Genomic DNA, 20705 nt, shown 5'->3' with positions numbered 1-20705 from the left:
GGTCTGTTGACAATCATGGAGTTTTTTCATTATACCAAGGCACAGAGGGAACCTTACAGTTGCTGCTTATAAAGCTGCTTAGTAGTTTCTTTAATTCTACTATATAACAATAACTACCACTTGTTTACTAGGACTCACATTTTCACAACCCAGGAGAGTGATGATGAATGTTCTGTGGTGACTTACTCTACATATCATTAATAGACAGCAATAACAGCGTATGTACTTGGCACATAATATGTTGAATGGATTACCGATAAACAAAGCATGACCACTTAATGCTAACCATGTGCACAATATATAGAGTTGTAGCTATACAGCATTAGTGAAACTTAATAAAAGCTTCCAACATTTGGCAAAATGTATAACAGCAGGACCTTACATTTCAGTTTTACATACAAAATTGTTTCTAGAAAACTATTGCTCTAAGCATTCTATTACTTTTACAAGACTCCTTGATAACCACTACTCCATCATCGGGTATATTACAATACGAAACATTAAGTTCCTTGAGTGTTACATTAACACGAATAACTTCAGCAATCTTTCTAGCTCCTTCAATACAAATCTTGTTGTGGGACATATCGAGTTCCTGTAACGCATTGTTTTTCTTGACATAATTGCTGATGGTTACTATTTCATCATCAAGAATACAACAGTAAGAAATATCAAGTTTCTTCAGAGTTGTGTTAACTTGAATAACTTCAGCAATCTTGTTAGCCCCTTTAGAATAAATCTTATTATGTGACAAGTTTAAAATTCTTAAGGTCTTGTTGCTCTTAAGAGAATTGCATATTATTGCTATTCCTTCATCAGGAATACCACAAAAGGAAATATCTAGTTTCTTCAGTGTCATGTTTACTTGCATAGCTTCAGCAATCTTGTTATACCCTTTAGAATAAGTCTCATTATGTGACAAATTGAAGTCTTGTAAGGTCTTATTGTTTTTAAGACAATTGTAGATCATTCCTAATTCATCATCAGGAATACAGCAAAATGAAAAGTCAAGTTTCTCAAGTGTTGTGTTAACATGAATAACTTCAGCAATCTTGTTAGCCCCTTTAGAATAAACTTTAATATGTGACAAGCTCAATTCTTTCAGTGTCTTATTGCTTTTAAGACAATTGCAGATTGTCAATATTCCATCATCAGGAATACAGCAATAGGAAAAGTTAAGTTTCTCAAGTGTTGTGTTAACTTGAATAATTTCAGCAATCTTGTTAGCTCCTTCAGCAACGATTTCATTACGTGACATGTCAAGTTCTTGTAAAGTTTGGTTTTTCTTGAACCATTCACTGATGACTGCAATACCACTGTCAGATGTACCATTACTGGAAAGGTCAAGACGTTTTATTGCAGTGTTATATAAAATATTTGCCACTATTAGTGCTCCAATGTTGCCAATAGCCATGTTTGATATGTTACAACTAAATGAATCTGCTGTATTTATTGTACCATTATCATATTTCCATTATAAGATTTACTGATGACCACTGCTCCATCTTCAGGAATACCACAATAAGAAATATCAAGTTTCTGAAGTGTTGTGTTAACTTGAATAACTTCAGCAATCGTGTTAGCTCCTTCCATACAAATCCTGTTATGGGAAATGTTTAGTTCTTGCAAAGTATTATTTTTCTTAAGACATTTGCTGATGGCTGCTGTTCTACCATCAAGAATATGACAATAGGAAATATCAAGTTTCTTAAGTGCTGTATTCACTTGAACAACTTCAGCAATCTTGTTAGCTCCTTTAGAATAAATCTTATTATGTGACAAGTTGAATTCTTCTAAGGTGACATTACTTTTGAGACAATTGCAGATAATCGCTATGCCATCATCAGGAATACAACAGTGGGAAACATCAAGTTTCTTGAGGGTTGCATTAACTTGAATAGCTTCTGAAATTTTCTTAGCTCCTTCAAACCTAATCAAGTTCCATGAGATGTTGAGCTTTTTTAAGGTATAATTCTTCTTGAGACCACTACTAATAATCACTACTCCGTCATCAGTAATACCACAAGAGCAAATATCAAGTTCATGAAGTGCTCCATTTGTTTGAATAACTTCAGCGATATTCATAACTCCATCAATAGTGATCTTATTATATGACATTTTGAGCTCTTGCAAAACATTGTTTTTCTTTAAACTATTACTAATAATTACCATTCCATTACCAGGAATACTGCAGTGGGAGAAATCTAGTTCCTTAAATGTTGTACTATCTTGAATAATTTCTGCAATCCACATAGCTCCTTTTATATCCACCTTATTATGTGACAGATTTAGCATTTCCAACTTACTATTTTTCTTTAAATGATCTCTGACAACTGCTACTCCAACATTAGATATGTTGTTGTAGGAAAGATCTAGAATTTTATTATTGTGTAATAGATTTAATACTATTAGCAAATCTGCATCATCAATGGATTTTCCAGATAAGCCATAATATGACCATGAGTCTGTGCTGATTTGAACTTTATTATTCTCCCATGATATTGTGAGGTGTAATGACATTTCACTCTTTTTATAAGATGTACTGACAACTAGTGCTCCATCAATAGGAATACCACAATAGGAAATATCAAGGCTCTGGAGTATTGTATTAATATGAATAACTTCAGCCATCTCGTTAGCTCCTTTAATACCAATCTTATTATGTCTCATGTAAAGATGTTGCAATGTATTATTTCTCTTAAGACAATTACCAATAACTACAATTCCTTCATCAGGTATACTGCAACTGGAAACATTAAGTATCTTAAGTGCTGTGTTAACTTGAATAGCTTCAGCAATCTTGTTAGCACCTTCAGAATAAATTTCATTATGTGATATGTCAAGTTTTTGTAAGCTTTTATTTTCCTTTAGACAGTTGCTGATATCTACTATTCCAACAACAGGAATATCACAATAGGAAATGTTAAGTTTCTTAAGTGTTTTGTTAACCCGAACAACTTCAGTTATCTTGGTAACTCTTTTGATGTTAATCTTATTGTATGACATGTCAAGTTCTTCTAAAGTACAATTTTTCTGAAGGGAATTGCTGATAGATTCTATTCCTACAGTAGGAATGTTACAATTGGAAATATCAAGTTTTTTAAGAGACACATTAACTTCAAAAACTTCAGCAATTTTGTTAGCTCCTTTAATATTAATCTCATTATGCGATATATCAAGTTCTTTTAAATTATCATTCTTCTTGACACTCTCACTTATAACTACAACTCCATCATCACTAATGTCACAGTTGGAAATACTAACTTTTCGAAGTGTTGTGTTAATTTGAACAACCTCAGAAATCTGGCTGTCTGATATCATGCTATTCGACATAATGAGTTCCTGTACAGTATTATTTTTCTTGAGGAAATCACTAATAATCATTATTCCATCATTAGTCATAACATTATAAGATAGATTAAGCACTTCAATTTCAATGTTGTGTAAAAGATAGGACAATATCAGTGCTCCAGTATTGTCAATTCTCTGTCCTGAAAACCCACGTTCTGACAATAGATCTGCTGTTTTAATAGTAATTTTATCATTTTTCCATGATAGGACGAGCTGTAGTCTGCTATTGTTATTGTAAGATTTGCTAATGACCACTGCACCATCATCAGGAATTCTACATTGGGAAATATCAAGTTTCTGTAGTGATGTCTTTGCTTGAATGATTTTGGCTATGATATAAGCTCCATCACTACTGATATTATTATGTGACATAATGAGTTCTTTTAGAGTACAATGACTTTTGACAATTTCATATAAAACTTCTACTCCATCATCAGTTATATTGTTATAGGAAACATTTAGTTTATTTATCTCCTTGTTGTATACAAGATTTGACACTATCAGTAATCCAGTGTTCCCAATCATCCTTTTTGATAAGTCACAATTAGCAAAATTATTTTGTGTATTGATAATTGTTCGGTCATTCTTCCATGATACTATAAATCTTTGCAGCATTTTATTTTCCTTATAGGATTCACTTATGACCACTGCCCCTTCTTCAGGAATACTACAACAGGAAATGTCAAGATTCCGAAGCGTTGTATTTACTTGAATCAATTCAGCGATCTTGTTAGAACCTTTAACAGTGACCATATTATGTGACATTATAAATTCCTGTAAATTTTTATTCTGTTTGAGAGAGTCAGTCATAGCAACAATTCCAGTTTCAGAAAGTTCATTGTATGAAATGTTAAGCTTCTGTAGTGAAGAATTTTTTACAAAATCACTCAAGGCAACTATTCCAACATCAGACAGTCTATTGCTAGAAAGGTCAAGATCTTTTATGTTACTGCTGCTATTGCTATATAACAATGATACTATGATCCCTACCTCAACATCACCTATGTCTTCGGATGACAGGGTACAATGTGAGCATTGTGCATTTACAGTCAGTACTCCACTGCTTGAAGTTTTTGATACAGTTATTTCTAGTAAAGTGCTGTTCAATTTAAGAGAATTACTGATAGCTTGTAATCCATCACAAGCTATGTTGTTATCAGATATGTCCAGTTTCTGCAGTGTTGAATTAATTTCTATAGCTTGTGCAATACCTTTTGCTCCCTTGCTGGTAATACTGTTTTCAAATAAGTTAAGTGTTTTTACTGTAGTGTTATAACACAAACCAAATGCTATTACCATCGCGCCATCATCGTGGATGTGGGAAAAATAAAGTTCATTTGGCATAGATGTACTTGCATAATTGCCATCATCCAGTATGTTAATATTCACCACTCTGCTGACAGCATTACCTAATTTGTATAGTGGAAATTCAGTGTGAAGCACAATATTACCTGTTTTGCCATGGCAGAACTTCTTCCATGACAAGTTTACTGTATTTAAAGTAGTGCATTTAGCCAAAATGTTTTTGATCACTTCAACTCCAACTCTTCCAATGCTACACAATGTTATTGAGCTGAGTGTTCTATTTGCTTCTAAACTATCTATTATTTCATTAATGTATGATTCCATCCCATAATCTCCACAAACTGTTAAATTATTAGCATCACAATTTCTAATAACAACACAGTACACCCCCCATGGAGACGAATCATTTCCACTGAGATCAATATACTTCAGTGTTGATGTGTTCTTCATACATTCCATAAAACGATGCAATCCTTTAGCAGATATTTTGTTTGATGACAAATCAATTTCTTGTATCATACTATTATTCTTTAAACAGTTACCAATTCTTTCTGCTCCATCATCTGATATTGTATTGTTTGAAATATCAAGCTTTTTCAGTGCTGAGCTTACTTCAATAGCCTTAGCAATGATCATTGCTCCTTTGCTGGTGATGTAATTATCAGATAAGTCAAGTTGATGCACCATTTTGTTATTATATAAGCCAAGTGTTATAAAGGTTACTATATCATCACTGATGACCATATTAGACAAGGTAATTGCTTTGGGTACAGCTCCATAATGGCTTTCATGTAATATGTTGATAACTATATCTCTGTCATTACTAAAAGTTTTTTCTACTGTGTTATGCAGTATGTGATTAAGTGAACATCTTGTACGCAACAAAGTGCTTTTCTTGTTTCTTGTTCCTTCACTGCTAATTTTAGTCCATGAAAAACTCATTATATTCAAAGTTGTGTTGGTAACTAACACTTTGGTAATTGACTCTAATCCAATTCTTCCTATATTACACAATGTTAGCCAACGAAGTGTTCTGTTTAGTTCTAGGCTGTCTGCAATCTCTTTAACATATTCTTCCATTCCATTATCACCACATAGTGTTAAATTATTAATGCCACAGTGTCTAATGATACAGCAATACACACCCCATGGGGATGAGTTGTTTTTACTGAGGTCAATGTATCTGATTGCTGATGTGCTCTTAATAGATTCTATTAAGTACTTCATTCCTGTACTAGTTATACAACTCATTGAAATCTCAAGTTCTTTCAATGTGCTGTTCTGTTTAAGACAGTTACCAATGGCTCGTGCACCATCATTAGATATCTTGTTGCATGAGACATCTAGTCTCTTCACTGTTCTGTTGTTATGTAAACCAAATGTTATTAAAGCTACAGCATCATCACTGAGTCCCTTATTTGACATGTCAATTGCATCAGGTATCGGTCCATAATAGCCCTCATCTAGTATGTTTATATCCACCACTCTATCACGGTCGTGTATTGCTACTGTTTTGTAACATGGGCATTTTGTGTGGAGTAAAATATTCATATCAGTCCTTTTTACTTCACTGCTGATTTTCTTAAGTGAAAGGTTCACTGCATGTAAAGATGTATTGCAAACTAAAATCTTTTCTATTGTTTCCACTCCGACTCTTCCAGTACCATACAATGTTAGCGACTGAAGTCTTCTATTTGCTTCTAAACTATCTGTGATATTGTGAACATATTCTTCCATCCCATAATCCCCACAAAGTGTTAAACTATCAACACAACCATGTTTAATGATAACACAATATACACCCCATGGAGAAGCATTGTTGTTGCTAAGATCAACATATTCCAACGCTGAAATAATACTTTTGTTTTCAATAGCATGTTCCATTAAAGTATTCATTCCAATACTTCTAAAGTTACAATTGTCTAATTCAAAAGCTCTCCATTTTCGTTTAGTAGAAGCAGACATAAAAAATACCAGTGATGAAATATGGTGTGGAAGTAATGTTAAACCACTGAGCTTGATTTTTCCACTGCTAAAAATAGAAGAAATTGTTTCAGGCATTTCATAACTTTTTGCCTCCACATAACACTGAAATAAATGTAAACATTTTCTCTTATCATTTTGAATATCCTGAGAAAGTGTTTGGCTAATTTTATAGTTGATTTTATTGTTGCTAGATGTATTTCTGCCACTACGAAAAGTGTCCACAAATGTTGAAACAAAAGAAACAAAAGCAGATGAATTTATACCAACTATTCCCACATACATCATCCACATAACGTTAAACCAACCATCCCAAAATGTTTGTCCCATCAAAATTGACTGATATAAACTAGGCAGAGTAGACACATGAAGAGCTGCAAGGTATTCTTGTGTTGTGAAGTGAATGAAATTAAAAGAAACAGTGATCCCTGTCCCAGGACCTGCTGTGGGATAATGTTGCACAGTTTGCAACAAACCAAATCCATTAATGTTTTCACCATTCACAATATCAGGACATAATTCTTGAACTTGTTTCCATGTAAACACTAATTTGTTATTTTGTAGTCCAACAAAAGCTAATTTGGCCAATTTCAGAATAATTTCATAATTTTTCTGAGATAAATCTTCAAATCCTTTTACTACATGTGCACCAGATGGTAGAAGTTTATGTCTCTTCAAGTGTCGGTATATTGTGTGAAGAACGAAGAACTCATTCATTTCAGTTAGAGTATCAGGTTTGCTGCCTTTCTCAAAAAGGTACAACAAAATTGCTAAATGAAGTGGAATATAACAAAGGTTGTTGATCATGGGATGGTGTGTGAGGTATGTTTGAAGCTCTTGTTTTTCATCAGGCAAATTTTTGAGTGATAGTGAAATGTAGTTTTCTCGTTCTTCTTTAGCAAATCCAAGAATTTCGATCCTTCTGTCAACTATTTCATGTAAAAACAATGTGGCTGATGGTCGTGAAGTAACAACTACTGTGGACTTGTAAACTATCAAACCAAGTTCCTCATTTTTCTCAACAAGGATTTCAATAAATGACTTTCTCTGTGTTGAGGCAGGAAATTCATCAAACCCATCTAAAATAAATGCTATATTTTTGCCTCGTGATTCCTTAACAAACCTCAACAAATCTGAAGACACTTCTTCAGAAGTGAACAACTGTAGGAAATCCTTGAGTGACCCTACTTTGTGTACCCTTGGATCTCTAAGGTACACTAAGAAAAGTAGTTTATAATGTTTTAACAGTTTACCATTAGCCCAAAGATAAGCAATCTCTTTAGCTAGTACAGTTTTTCCTATCCCAGGTGCTCCTTCTATGAGAATATGTTTAGGAGGTTCATCAGAGTCAGTACCAATTATTGCTTGGCCAGAGGGATATGCCTTAAATATTTCATTGATGTCCTTAGTGACCCTGGAATGTGATGATGTTAACTTATCTAACACAGTGTGAGCATCTTCTTGTTCAGATTCTTTAAATATTCTGATCAATTCTTGTTGTGTTCCTCTTCCTCTACAATGCATTAGCGCAACACTCACAATTGATTTAGGTTGGTTTGGTGGCCATTGCTCTTCCTGAGGTTTCTGTCTATGTGTTTTGTAACGATGTCGTAGATCATCGCCTACTCCATCAACTACTGGTGGCACTACAACAAAAATTTATAATGCCAAATTTGTAAAATGACATATAACTAGTTACACAATACAAGTGTTGCATAATGCACTCTACCAAGTGTACATACACTACTAGGAGTGCTCTAAGTCCTATGGACAAGGATCATGTGACTTCATGCACTATTAACATCAACACGAAATAATAATACTAGTATATTATCAATTTAAAAATGAAATAGAGATCCAAGCAATAAAAAGTAGTGAAAAAGAGATGAATGATGGTATTACAGCATAGCTCTGTGAGAAAATCCCTACTTTGGCATGTTATGATACTTCTTTCGTTCAACATCAAAGTAGGATTTTTTCCACCAAGAAACCATCATTCATCTCTACTTGTTTCACTTCTTTTTTATTGCTTGGATCCCTAAATAATTTTAAATATACTAGTTTAATTTTTCTGTTGTAGCATACAGCTATACATGTGTGACTGTTCTATTAGGGTGACTGTTGTATTAGAGTATCTGAATTCAGCCTCTAGCATACCAAGAGATGTTATCACTATTTCTTATTTTCACTATCCTATTACTGTAGTAGAGTCGGGTTGTTAAGCGCATGTATCTATTAAGTGCATATTATTTGTTAAGCGCATACATATTTCTTGTAGTTAACCATGGATGATAAGTGCACACGGCAAAATGCGATGATAGAGCTACTACACACAGCAAGAAACGGCAAGAAAAACTGAAAGTACTGAAAAATTAATGTTTCCTCAAGTGCTTACGTCTCCCTTGAGGTATCTCTTCACTATGTATACAGCAAATCAGCCATCTGGATAGTGATAATTTTGTTCATCACGAAGGATTTCACCCGGAAATGGAGTCAAATATCCTTACGTACTGGCATGGTGACCAGTACAAACTATTAACTACCCTATTACAACGTAGTGATTCTGTGTTACACTCACCATAATTATTTATTAGGCGTACCTGTATGCGCCTAACAGATGGTATGATTTTTACAAAATGTTTTCTCCGAAAATTATAAGTGCATGTGCTTAACAACCTGACTTTACAGTACTAAGCCCTGGTGGCATATTAACATGATTGATATATTCATACATAGTATGAATTCTATTAGAGTGACTATTTCTCTTGATTACCACACTACGGAAGATATTGAAAGCCGATGGTAGTCAGAACTCCAAATGGCACTGATTCCTTTTAGACAATGACTGCAAAGGTTGTATATCAAACAGTACGGTAGTACTGTTTAAGTAGGGATCCCCCAAAGATGATGCATGCCACCTAATATTCCGCCTTTAAAAAATTATCCTAGAGACATCTTATGCAACAAAAATCACCTTTATGGAATAATATTAGTCCAACTAACATCAAATACAGCATTAAAAACAAGAAAACACTTACTGGCGGCCAAATATAGAATTTTTTTTAAAAAATCAGCAAAACTCAAATTTTTGTCTGCCTGCCAGCTTGCTTGACCACAGTTGCAACGCTGGAGGTCAAACAAAACAACACACAGCCACCATTTTACACCACAATAACAAACTCACCAGTGGAATATGCCTTTTGGGGTTCTAACGAGTGTGTGCCTCTGTGCCTTGTCTATCTTCAGTCAGGTTGTTTATCCTCTTCTTCATGCCATATCAAGGCATTATAAATTTTTAAAATTCAGCACTTCCCTTGAGCAGCATATTTACATGCCACAAAACTATTGAAAGCAATTATGCTTGGTAGATACCCGTGCAATTGGATTGAGGCCACACCTATTAATGGATTAATAGCAATCTACTGTGGAGATTACTCTTCTTAACGATCTATTTACACGATCACGATGACCATACCCTTATTATTAGTCTAGCTGTATTTATAATGCTACGTAGTGAGCTCAGTGAAAATATGAAATAGTGACACATCCCTGGTAAGTGAAAGGCTGACTCGAGATACTCTAATACAGCAGTCACCTTAATAGAACAGTCACACATGTATAACTGTATGTTATACCAAAAAAAACAACCTAATATAAGTATTTTAATGTAAAAATGAAGTAGGGATTTAGCTATGCAATAAAAAGTTGTGAAACAAGAGATGAATGATGGTATTACAGAGCTTCGGTGGGAAAGTCCCTACTTTAGCATTGAACAAAATTATAGCTAATGTGCCAAAGTTGGGACTTCCCCAATGAGCTATGCTGTAACACCATCATTCATCTCTTGTTTCACTCTACTATTTATTGCATAGATTCATTTTTAATTTTTAAAATACTAGTTTTTTTGTTGTAGCACAGCTAGTGGTACAGTGTAACTTGTGACTGTTCTATTAGAGTATCATACATGACTGTTGTATTAGAGTGACTGTTCTATTAGAGTATCTCTAGTCTAACAAGGGGTGTGCAGCTAGCTAGACCAATAAAAGAAATGACAAGGTGCAGAGGCTGTAAACTCATTGGAACCCAAAAGGCACATCCCACTGGTGAGTCTTCTTATTGTGGAGTAAAATGGTGGCTGTGCGCTACTTTGTTTGGCCTCTAGGCTCTTGCGACTGTGGTCAGGCAGTGAGCAAGTGAGTGAGTGGGCGAGGCAGATCAAATTTCGAGTTTTGACAATTACAAAATTCTATATCTAGTCACCGGTAAGTGTTTTCTTGTTTTTAATGCTGTATATCATGTTAGATGGACTAATATTATTCCGTAAAGGTGATTTTTGTGGCGTAAGATGTTTCTAGGATGATTTTTGAAGGCAGAATTTTAGGCGGCACACTTCATTTTTGGGGGGATCCCTACTTAGACAGTACTATCATACTGTTTGATATTAAAAATTGTTAATTAAGTTGAGATCCAAGCAATAAAAAGGAATGAAACAAGAGATGAATGATGGTATTACAGCATAGCTCTGTGGGAAAATCCCTACTTTGGCACTGAACAAAATAATTGTTATAACATGCCAATGTAAGGATTTTCTCACAGAGCTATGCTGTAATACCATCATTCATCTCTTGTTTCCCTAATTTTTATCACTTGGATCCCTACTTCATTTTTATGGTAATAATATATTGTATGTAAGAGTTAAAGCTCTGCTGTGAGTACAATATATCAAATATATATAGCACGTAAAAGAGAGGGTGAGAGACAAATATAGCACAAGGCGAAGCCGGGTGTTATATTTCATCTCGCGTCCACTCTTTGAGTGCTATATTTTACCATGAGCCTAGGGAGTGCTTTAATTGGTATAGAGAACCATCAACTTGAGGTACACACAAGACACATGAAACAATTAAAAACTCACTGAGTAGTCTACTCATTGGTAGAATAGGCACTGTGCCTGTGTTGCACCTGCATTAGACTAGGATGAGTGAGAGAATTAATCTAGTCCGTCTTCTCAAGAAACTGAAAATTTTCGATTGTGGTACTTCATAAGCATAATTCTATGATATTCCTAGGAATTGTCCGTGTATGTGAACAAAATGTAGTAAGAATGTTCACTGCTGCTGAACACAAGCAACCATCATCGAAATCATCAAGTATGTCTATAAATTAAATCCAGTGAACTGGTTGGGTTGACTGGTCAGCCAGCGCAGTATAGGCTATCAGCCTATAGGTTAATTGGTTGTATTAGCAGGCTATTATATTAGCCTGCAAATAGGCCCGGCAGTTCTATAACTAACTACCTGATATAGAACTATCAAAGTTTTCTATAATTGCCCAATATAGAACAGTTGCATTCTGTATGGCTTTTATAGAACCGTGCTTTGATCCTCACACAAAAGGTTTCTTTATATTTTTCTATATATATAAAGCTGAAAAGCTGTTTGTCTTTGTGATGCTGCTAACAAAGCATATATCTACACGAAATTAAATGCTCATAACCTAGCAACTCAAAGTTTGTTGTTACAAATCACTATATGCTTCCGTTTGTTCTCTATAAAGGTTAAAGGCATTGGTGTAGAGAAAAAACTTGAGCTACATTCCTGTCAAGACCACTAACAAACAGCCCAAGTGTTAGTGCGTAGAATTATGTAGTAGAACATTTGATAAGTATAGGACAGATGTGGGTAGAGCAATTGGGTGCATATTTGTTTTTCTGTGTATTTGTCCCGTGTGTTCTATTAGAGTAAGTGCCTTATTTGTAACTTCAATTCTTAGTGATGTTATCTGCTTCTTTATATTATAAGAACAGTTAGTCAGGAAATGTGCACCTGTGTGCTAAGTTAATTTTGCTCAAACCTTTGGTTGCAGTATAGCTATGGAGTTTAGTACTGCTTTAAATACTTTAGTACTGATTTTTTTCTCTTTGTTGATCATGTTACAGTTCTAGCATGATAGAACAGCGGTACTATTAGCACCACATAGGCTGGATACGTTTAGCTTACATGCTATTCTGCTGTTTAGTAAATCGTGTGTTCACATCATTTTAGCCTTGCATGATGGAATAAAGTTCACGTAAAGGTGATATCACCATGCATGCTACAGTACACTTTAGGACAAGAATTTTAATACCTCATTTCCAATGCATTGATTTGTCATTGTGGTTAGTGTGGAATGTGAAATGGTCCTGTACGAAGGGCAGATACCAGTATTATATATATATATATATTAATCCAACAACTGAATGTGTTACAATATAATAATTATCTCTCAATACCACCTTGACATATTATACTGAAATACGTCAAGCGATTAGCCAATAGAATTAGTATTACACTTGTTTGTCAAGGTCCCTTGACAAAAATCTGTAATACTAATTTAATTGGCTAAAAGTGTGGTGTGTTCCTATTAGAAGTAAATGTCCGACTTGACAACTAATGTTACCATAGTGACAGATACCCCATAGCATAGTAACAATATGGTTGCTAGGTAACCGTTGCTAAGGTAAATGTCATTTGAGACCATAACAATGGTTGCTAAGTGTGATTGGTCTATTACAGTGGTTATTTTTGAATTTCTGTTGCCTAGTAACAGTTGCTATGGTTGTCGGATCAATTTGCAATAGGACGGATGGCTGTGGTATTCAGGATTAATATATCTCGCATTGTAAACAGGAAGAAAATAGTGCTCGGCTTTGCCTCGCACTATTTTACACCTTCCTGTTTACAATGCTCGCACTATTAATCCCGAATACCACAGCCATCTGTCCTATTACATATACATAATTATAGGAAAACAAGTAGTATTTAAAGTGGCAATGAAACTTTAAAAGGGCACTTTGAGGATATAAAAATGTAATAGCTTGTGATGGGTTTGCTAATTAATCAATAAATAGTAAAGAGTTATTTTGTTGTTGCAAGATACACTGTACAACCTGTGTGGCCATGATGACAGCTAGTTTTGCATGGCCAGACCACTTTTTCTTCTTTTGTGTTGGAATAGGGAACCCCAACACAGAGAGAACAAACTGATCTGGCCATGTGAGCCCTATCCCAACACAAAAGTGGTTTGGCCACACAAGACCAGTTGAGAGCTAGGTAACTGGCAAGATACCTCACAAATACAAGACGATTTAAGTTGTGTATAACATTCTGTAGTCCAGTGGACCATGTGCGCCAGTCACAGTTTTCATGATAATCATAATGATAATGTGCACACTTTCACACACACACATATGTACACACTTGTCTTGACACTGCCTGTTCAGGTCACATGGTCCACAGTGGAGGAAGCAAGAACTCTTAGTCACATTGTTGGAACACACTTCTTTAGGTAGACTTTCAGGCCCCCAGCACTCTTCATCCATCAAAGACAATGTTGGCACTGAATGGTTACAAGGAACATATTATTAAGGGCTGACTGGCTTGTGTAGAATGTTCACTTATCTCACATTTATGTACAGCTAATCCTGAACCAGCGCTCACAGCTCTGACAATGGACTGCACCAGACTCTTCCTCAATAAGTGCTGTTGTTCTGTAGTGCACTTGTTATGAGCCTTACCACCCTCAGCCTAAATACCTCTGACAGATTGTACAGTCCACATCTGAGCTGCGTCATCTACAGATTGAAAATATAATGGTTGCCACTGCTTCCTATCCCTTGCTCTATCATACCAGCAGCCATCACTGATGCCAAGAGATTACAAATCTGACTTCAACACACCTCTCCATCTTCTCTTGGGTTCATGAAATGGCCGCACTTGAGGTAGCCACCCAAACAAACAAACTCATGGTAAACAATGGTCACCCATTCTTGCCAAATGTCCTAGCCACTCTAATCGATGTCTTCTCAACTAGTCACTACATCTCCCCAACGTCTTCTCATTGTGGCTGATGTCCTCCCATAGTTGTCTCTCTTAGTAGTACCCAACATCGTTTTGATACACCTGTGGCAAAAGCCATCTAATCGCTTCAAATAATGACAAAGTGGTGTCCAACATTCACTACCATACAAAAGGGTGGATAGCTAGTACACAGGCCTGATGCACGGTTTGATGGACAGTTCAATGTAGCACACCAAAGGCCTTCGAGGCATTGGTTATCCTTAAATCAACATCTGCATAAATAATTCCCTCATCTGCAGTCACTGCTCCTAGATACAGAAACTGATCAATCCACTCAATTAAATCATCTCCGACCACAAGGAGCTGTGTTGGTTCTGTACACACACACCTCTTGATGCTGCCCACTGAAGTTGAGTTCAGTGATAGCAGGGTCCTAAGTAAGGACCAGTGACAAGCTATTTTTCACAAAAGCGACAATGTCATGTCAGATCGGAACTATCAACCACAGAAACAGCTATAAATAATTCCTTGCTGGAGAGAGTTTACAGCACAGGTGTTCTGCCTCCTTGACTGTACCACTTCGCTTATTTGGGCACTACATAATTTAGTCCATTCCGTCCTATCTTGACATAGAACATACCAGCAATCTTCAATACTGATGGGACAACACTAAATCATGCCATTGTTTCTTGGGAAAAGGCTGCTTCCTCTGCAGTTCTCCAAACAGTAGTTGCTTAAGCAGTCTATCATCACTCATACAACCAAGGTTACCAAGCCAATGAAAGCGCCTCTCCATAATAAAATCAGCAATCAACCACTGCACATCAAATTCCTTTAACAAATTCTTAGTTGTAATATGCTCCCTCCACTGCTGGTATAACAGTTATGAAAGGTGGTAAGTTGTCTTACATCAGGAGCCTTTATTGTCCAAGTTTCTGCACCATAAAGTAAAACAGACAACACAATGGCCTCATAAACATTTCTTTTGGTAGACAAAGAAAAAGTCCTATTCATAGAAATAGCATCACGCAAGCTACCAAAAACCTTAGAGGCTTTTGCAATTCAACATGCCACCTCTCTAGTGACCTCTCCGTCATTACACAGACATGTCCTAGGTAAGTAAACTCAGTCGTCATCTCTATTTCACCTCCCTCCACACTCAGTGGAGCAACATCGTCATCACCAATACCAGCCCCTATAACCATACCCTTGGTTTTGAGAAGATTAACAGTCAACCCAACCTGACTTGCCCCTACAACAAAGCCTCTTCCAGCAGATTCAAAGGCAGATCAGAATGCAGCATACAGTGCAAGATCTTCAGTGTGTGTGTGTGTGTGTGTGTGTGTGTGTGTGTGTGTGTGTGTGTGTGTGTGTGTGTGTGTGTGTGTGTGTGTGTGTGTGTGTGTGTGTGTGTGTGTGTGTGTGTGTGTGTGTGTGTGAGAGAGAGTGTGTGTGTGCATGTGTGTGTATGTGTGAATGAGTACACACACCTTGCAATTGATAATACACAGTTGTACCAATAGGGCATCTGCAAACAGTGTTATAGCCAGCACCAGCAGTTTGTACTGGTAGAAATGATACACATGCATAAGGGGGTTTACTAGTATCTGAAAATTAAAACACTAAAATAACTTTGCATTAAAATATGCTGCCCTGGCACAAAGCATGTACTGTAACTTTTAAACTATCATGTATGGCTATGTAATTTACGTCATTATACTTGTAACTTAACAAGGATTAAAATGATGCCCAGGGTTTTATCCTAATGTTCAACGATGGGGTCGAAAGTAGCTGCGTAAATAACTTTTCAGCAAAGAAACACACAAACCCTTTACATGGAGTAACTCATCTAATATCGGACGGGTTCCAAAATTGGATGCGATTACTCGAACTACAACAGGAATTTTTGAACAACTTATATGTCTTTAGATAGTTCAAAACTGTGGGACTTTGCACACCAAGTATCAGCTTTCTTGGCTTCTTTGTCTGGTGGTAGCAGCCCTGCAATGTCATTTCCAATTAATACATATAATCTGGAAAAAAGATCAATTCACGGACACCCACCATCTACAAATCACACTTACATCCAATCTTATATCTTTACTTTGTAGAACAACTCATCTACTTTCTAAATATCCCTAGTTAATCACAAATTACAAATCAAATGAAATGAGACGTCACTGGAGTAATAATTGCACCATGAATTTAAGTGTACGGAAGTACAGTGGAACCTCAGTTATCCGGACCCCACTTAACCGGATTCTCAGTTATCCGAACTATGGAAATGACTGCTCTATTAGAGTAGTGACTGTTCTATTAGGGTAGTTGATAATACTGAAATTTAAAAAAATGTTCTTTATGCTATTTTAAGGCTGTTTCTACACAGTTTCATAGATATGGACTTTTCAGACTTATGGACCACCCCTGGTCCCAAGGGGTTCGGATAACTGAGGTTCCACTGTATACGGTGTTTGTAAAAGCATACGGTACACATTTCCCATAAACTAATCTCAAACAACGTATACTTAATCAAGTTTCCGTATACTTAAACTTATGGTGCAATTATTACTCTAGCGATGTCTCATTTTATTTGATTTGTAGTTTGTGATTAAAAGGATTTGATTAAATAAACAAGGGATATTTAGAAACTATTAAATAAACAAGGGATATTTAGAAACTAAATGAGTTAATCTACAACGTGAAGATATAAAACTGTTGATTGGATGTCAGTGTGATTTGTAGACAGTGGGCACCTGTGAATCAATTATTTTCCAGATTATACGTATTAACAGGAAATGACTTTGCAGGGCTGCTGCCATCAGAAAAAGAAGCCGAGAAAAACTGATACTTGGTGTGCAAAGTCCCACAGCCTTGAATCTAAAGACATATAAGTTGTTCAAAAACTCCTGTTGTAGCTCGAGTAATCGCATCCAATTTTGGAGCCCATCTGATATTAGAGGAGTTATTCTACCTTTATAAAATGATCCATCCATAACTTGATAGTGGTTGTTCCTCCTATCGATATATCACTTTACAACAACTTCCGTTCGCTTCACCGTAAAATTTTTTTATCAGGTCATATGTAACTCACATGACAAAACCCACAATCAAAATTAAACATGTGGGAAGAATTTTGAAACATGGAAATGCAACTCGCTGTTGCTCACTGCTTCACAACAAGTAAGCCGCTGTGTTCCTTTAACCTTCTCCAAGTAGCCCAGTGCAGATCAACGTGTAGTTTTAGGCTATAAGAATTAAGTTAACTCACTTAATTTCATCATGCATACCCATATTGTGTAAACATGCATTCCCCAAAAGTTCTTTGCAGGTTTAAGAATTAAACACACATTCCTTTTATACAGCAAAGTGTTGTTTGGGACTGTGTAAGTTGGTTGCTATATGTGTTACTGATTAATGTAAACTATTTCTATACAAACTAGTTTGGGACCATAGTTACATCGCTGCCATGCAGAGGTGACTGGCCAGCTCAGGTGACTTGTTAAGGGTAGTTCCACTGTAACGTGGAACAAGCAGGGGGCCAAAAAGAACAGAGAAGGTATAAACATAATGAAAAAAGTTAACTAATGTGCAATTCATCATTTACAGAGTGCAAAAAATACCTCAGTAAAAAATTGGACAAATGAATTAGTTTGGTGTTCATTTGGAGTCAAACAGTCAGCATATAGCTGATTTCATGATCTTGTAGGCATCTGTTTGGGTTTTGAAATAACCCAACCAAATGACTCAGGGCACTAAGTACTGTACCTGCATGCTAAATTGAATTATTGTATAAGTTAACGTAAAGAGATGACAATGAAGGTACTATACACATCACAAAATAATAAACTGATAGTTTCACTATAGTTGACATTGTTAATAATATATACAGCATGTAGCTAGAAGTATTAATCATTACAAGGTCATAAAAATTTAACTGTTAGTTTCTCATCCACCCATTCTTAGTCATGTGAGCTAAGCATTTCAGTTATCTACTATACTAAACCTAAAATTTATATCCGCCGCCCACATTTCCATTATGAGTATTAGAAACTTTTTGACCTTGGCTTATTCTAACTGATCTGAGCTGCATGCAGCCACCAATAGTACAAAAAAATCATTGATGAAAATGGTGATGTAGGTGGAGATGAAAACTAATTATTATACGATTTTAGGGAACCATTAAATAGTGGACACCCCCAGTGAAACAGCTGGTCCAAAGGTGTCCAGAATAGAGGGATTCTGTTTGTTCAAATACAAATTAACCCACCTTTCATGTCACCAAGTCTTGACTGGTGTCTAATGACAGTAGTAGAATCTACACAATAAACATACTAATAAAACATTTAGTCATTGTAATAAAATGAAAAGGTCTGTACTTAAAGGCTTAAGCAACGAAGATTTTAGCTATGTACAGTAAAGTAGTCACTATTATAAAAAATTCACAATCACCAATATTTCACCTTAAAAAGCAAGTATATATAACTGTTAGATTTAATCAATAGCCCATTCTTTACTCTACATAATTGCAAAATGTGTTTAGCAGAGTTTGTAGTTTGATAAACATTCATATACCAATAAATGTAACATTAGCTAGTTTGAAAGGTTCCACTGTAATCCCGCATGAAAAAATCATGGATTTACATGGACATGTTTGAGGTTTTTTCAACTCTACTTCAGTCATGGCCATAGACTGAAGTAGGGATTAAATGTTCACTAGTTGCAGGTGTAGGCAACCATTTTTGTTTCATTACTTTCTATTTTTAAGATCCCTAATTAAACTTAAAATTCTTAATTTTTCCTTGTGCTAATAAATACTATACTGTGCATTACACATACTACAATATTTAAGCATCACAAACTGCAGCCTGTAATTATTATACAAGGCAACAAACAAGTACAATGCATTCTTTTGGTTGTACAATATAGCTTAAAGTGATCACCATACTACACTAAACATCCTTACCATATATACCATCAACTGGATCAAGACCAGATTGCTGTCTTCTCACATTTGTAAGAGCAGCCTCCAGTGTTCTCCAAGTAGCATTAGTAGTCCCTTTTAACCACTTATCCAGAGTTTTTTGAAAACAAATCTTACTTTGCCCAGGGTGATCTTTCTCAATGATATTTAGCTCATCAATGTCTATGTCCAATTCTAGGCCAATATCTTTCCATTCAGCTGCATATCTACTAATAACATATCTGTTGAGATCTTTCATTGTTGGAGTATCATCCTCTAACATCAGTACATGTACATGATAAGGCAAATAACAAAACGTCACTCACTATGTTTAATTTGATCAGTCATCATTGCACCTTCTACTGTTTCTACAGCTGCTACAGTACATTACATTATACATATAACATCATTTAAGGTAAGTAAGACCTATGCCAAGTTTGGTGCGGCTCTCCAAATAAACCAGGATGAAAAAAAATTAGAAAATCAAAGATAGCAGCTAAGAAATGGCTGCAATGGTGCTAATGATTGGTAGCAGCATCACTGTAGCCATTTCTTGGCCACCACCTTTGATTTCCTAACTTTTTTCACCCTGGTCTTTTTGGAGGGCTACACCCTTTTCCACAGCTTGGCTGTTTTGGTATAGATATTACTTCTTTTTGTAATTGTAAGCCCCAAATCCAGCCTATAGTTTGCTTTAAGGCTTCCTTTTATTTTCTTTTTTTCTTTATACACTTGATAGAAAGAAGAATTAGAAGATAAAATAGAAAGAAAATAACACAAACTTTGAAGTTGCATATCTCAGTGATGGCTGGGCGGATTTGATTTAAATTTGGAATGGGAAGTGAGGAAGTTTCCACAGCAAAAATGATTAATTGTCGTTAGGGACTATCAAGCTACAGATAAGTGAAAACGACATTTCTTGGTTCTGTAAAATGAGTATGTCCCCATGCCCATGTATACTGGCCACCTGACACACTACTATGTGTCTTATTTTAATATTTTTGTAGTACTCTATATTTCCTTACATCAAGCAGATTACTCTGTAGGCATGACAACAAATTGCTTTTGCAATTTTCAAAATTGCGCATAACTCCTTTGATTTTAATTCAATCTGTACAAAAATTGAGCTGAAAATGTGCTACATTATGCTCTTACTTCCCTCCAAATTTGACAATCAAATAAAGCACATGTGAGTTATTGCAATTTTTCTACCCCAAAGAGAAAAGAATTTTAAAAAGTTGAGAAAAATATGAAGAAAAATAAGATGAACT

General features: G+C 35.6%; 3 protein-coding genes across 3 annotated transcripts in view; all 3 read right to left on the bottom strand.

Moving 5' to 3' along the window:
• Window positions 1-20705, bottom strand: part of LOC136249412 (proline--tRNA ligase-like) — a 64587-nt gene that overhangs the window by 33076 nt on the left and 10806 nt on the right. The gene's annotated exons all lie outside the window — the stretch shown is intronic.
• On the bottom strand, window positions 184-1558 carry LOC136249397 (NLR family CARD domain-containing protein 3-like). Its single transcript, XM_066041380.1, has one exon. The coding sequence runs from the start codon at window positions 1409-1411 to the stop codon at window positions 410-412; it is 1002 nt and encodes a 333-aa protein (XP_065897452.1). The 5' UTR covers window positions 1412-1558; the 3' UTR covers window positions 184-409.
• LOC136249396 (protein NLRC5-like) lies at window positions 1447-19807 on the bottom strand. The gene is made up of 4 exons (XM_066041379.1): window positions 19761-19807; window positions 19438-19710; window positions 18742-18789; window positions 1447-8282 (listed from the first exon to the last, which is right to left on the bottom strand). The coding sequence occupies exons 1-4, from the start codon at window positions 19783-19785 to the stop codon at window positions 1447-1449; spliced, it is 7182 nt and encodes a 2393-aa protein (XP_065897451.1). The 5' UTR covers window positions 19786-19807.

The sequence above is a fragment of the Dysidea avara genome, chromosome 3, assembly GCF_963678975.1.
Source record: "Dysidea avara chromosome 3, odDysAvar1.4, whole genome shotgun sequence".
In the NCBI taxonomy this organism is placed as follows: Eukaryota; Metazoa; Porifera; class Demospongiae; order Dictyoceratida; family Dysideidae; genus Dysidea; species Dysidea avara.
Note: the sequence above shows the minus strand (reverse complement) of the source record. Positions and strands in the feature narration are given on the sequence as shown.

What these genes read in the sequence shown, in the direction of transcription:
- LOC136249397 (XM_066041380.1), bottom strand. Translation starts at nt 1,411, where the DNA reads ATGGCTATTGGCAACATTGGAGCACTAATAGTGGCAAATATTTTATAT.
- LOC136249396 (XM_066041379.1), bottom strand. Translation starts at nt 19,785, where the DNA reads ATGATGACTGATCAAATTAAACATA. An exon ending in TCCAGTTGATGGTATATATG is followed by an intron (nt 18,790 to 19,437) that starts GTAAGGATGTTT and finishes TTTATTGTGTAG; the next exon opens with ATTCTACTACTGTCATTAGA. An exon ending in AAGACTTGGTGACATGAAAG is followed by an intron (nt 8,283 to 18,741) that starts GTGGGTTAATTT and finishes TTTTTGTTGTAG; the next exon opens with TGCCACCAGTAGTTGATGGA.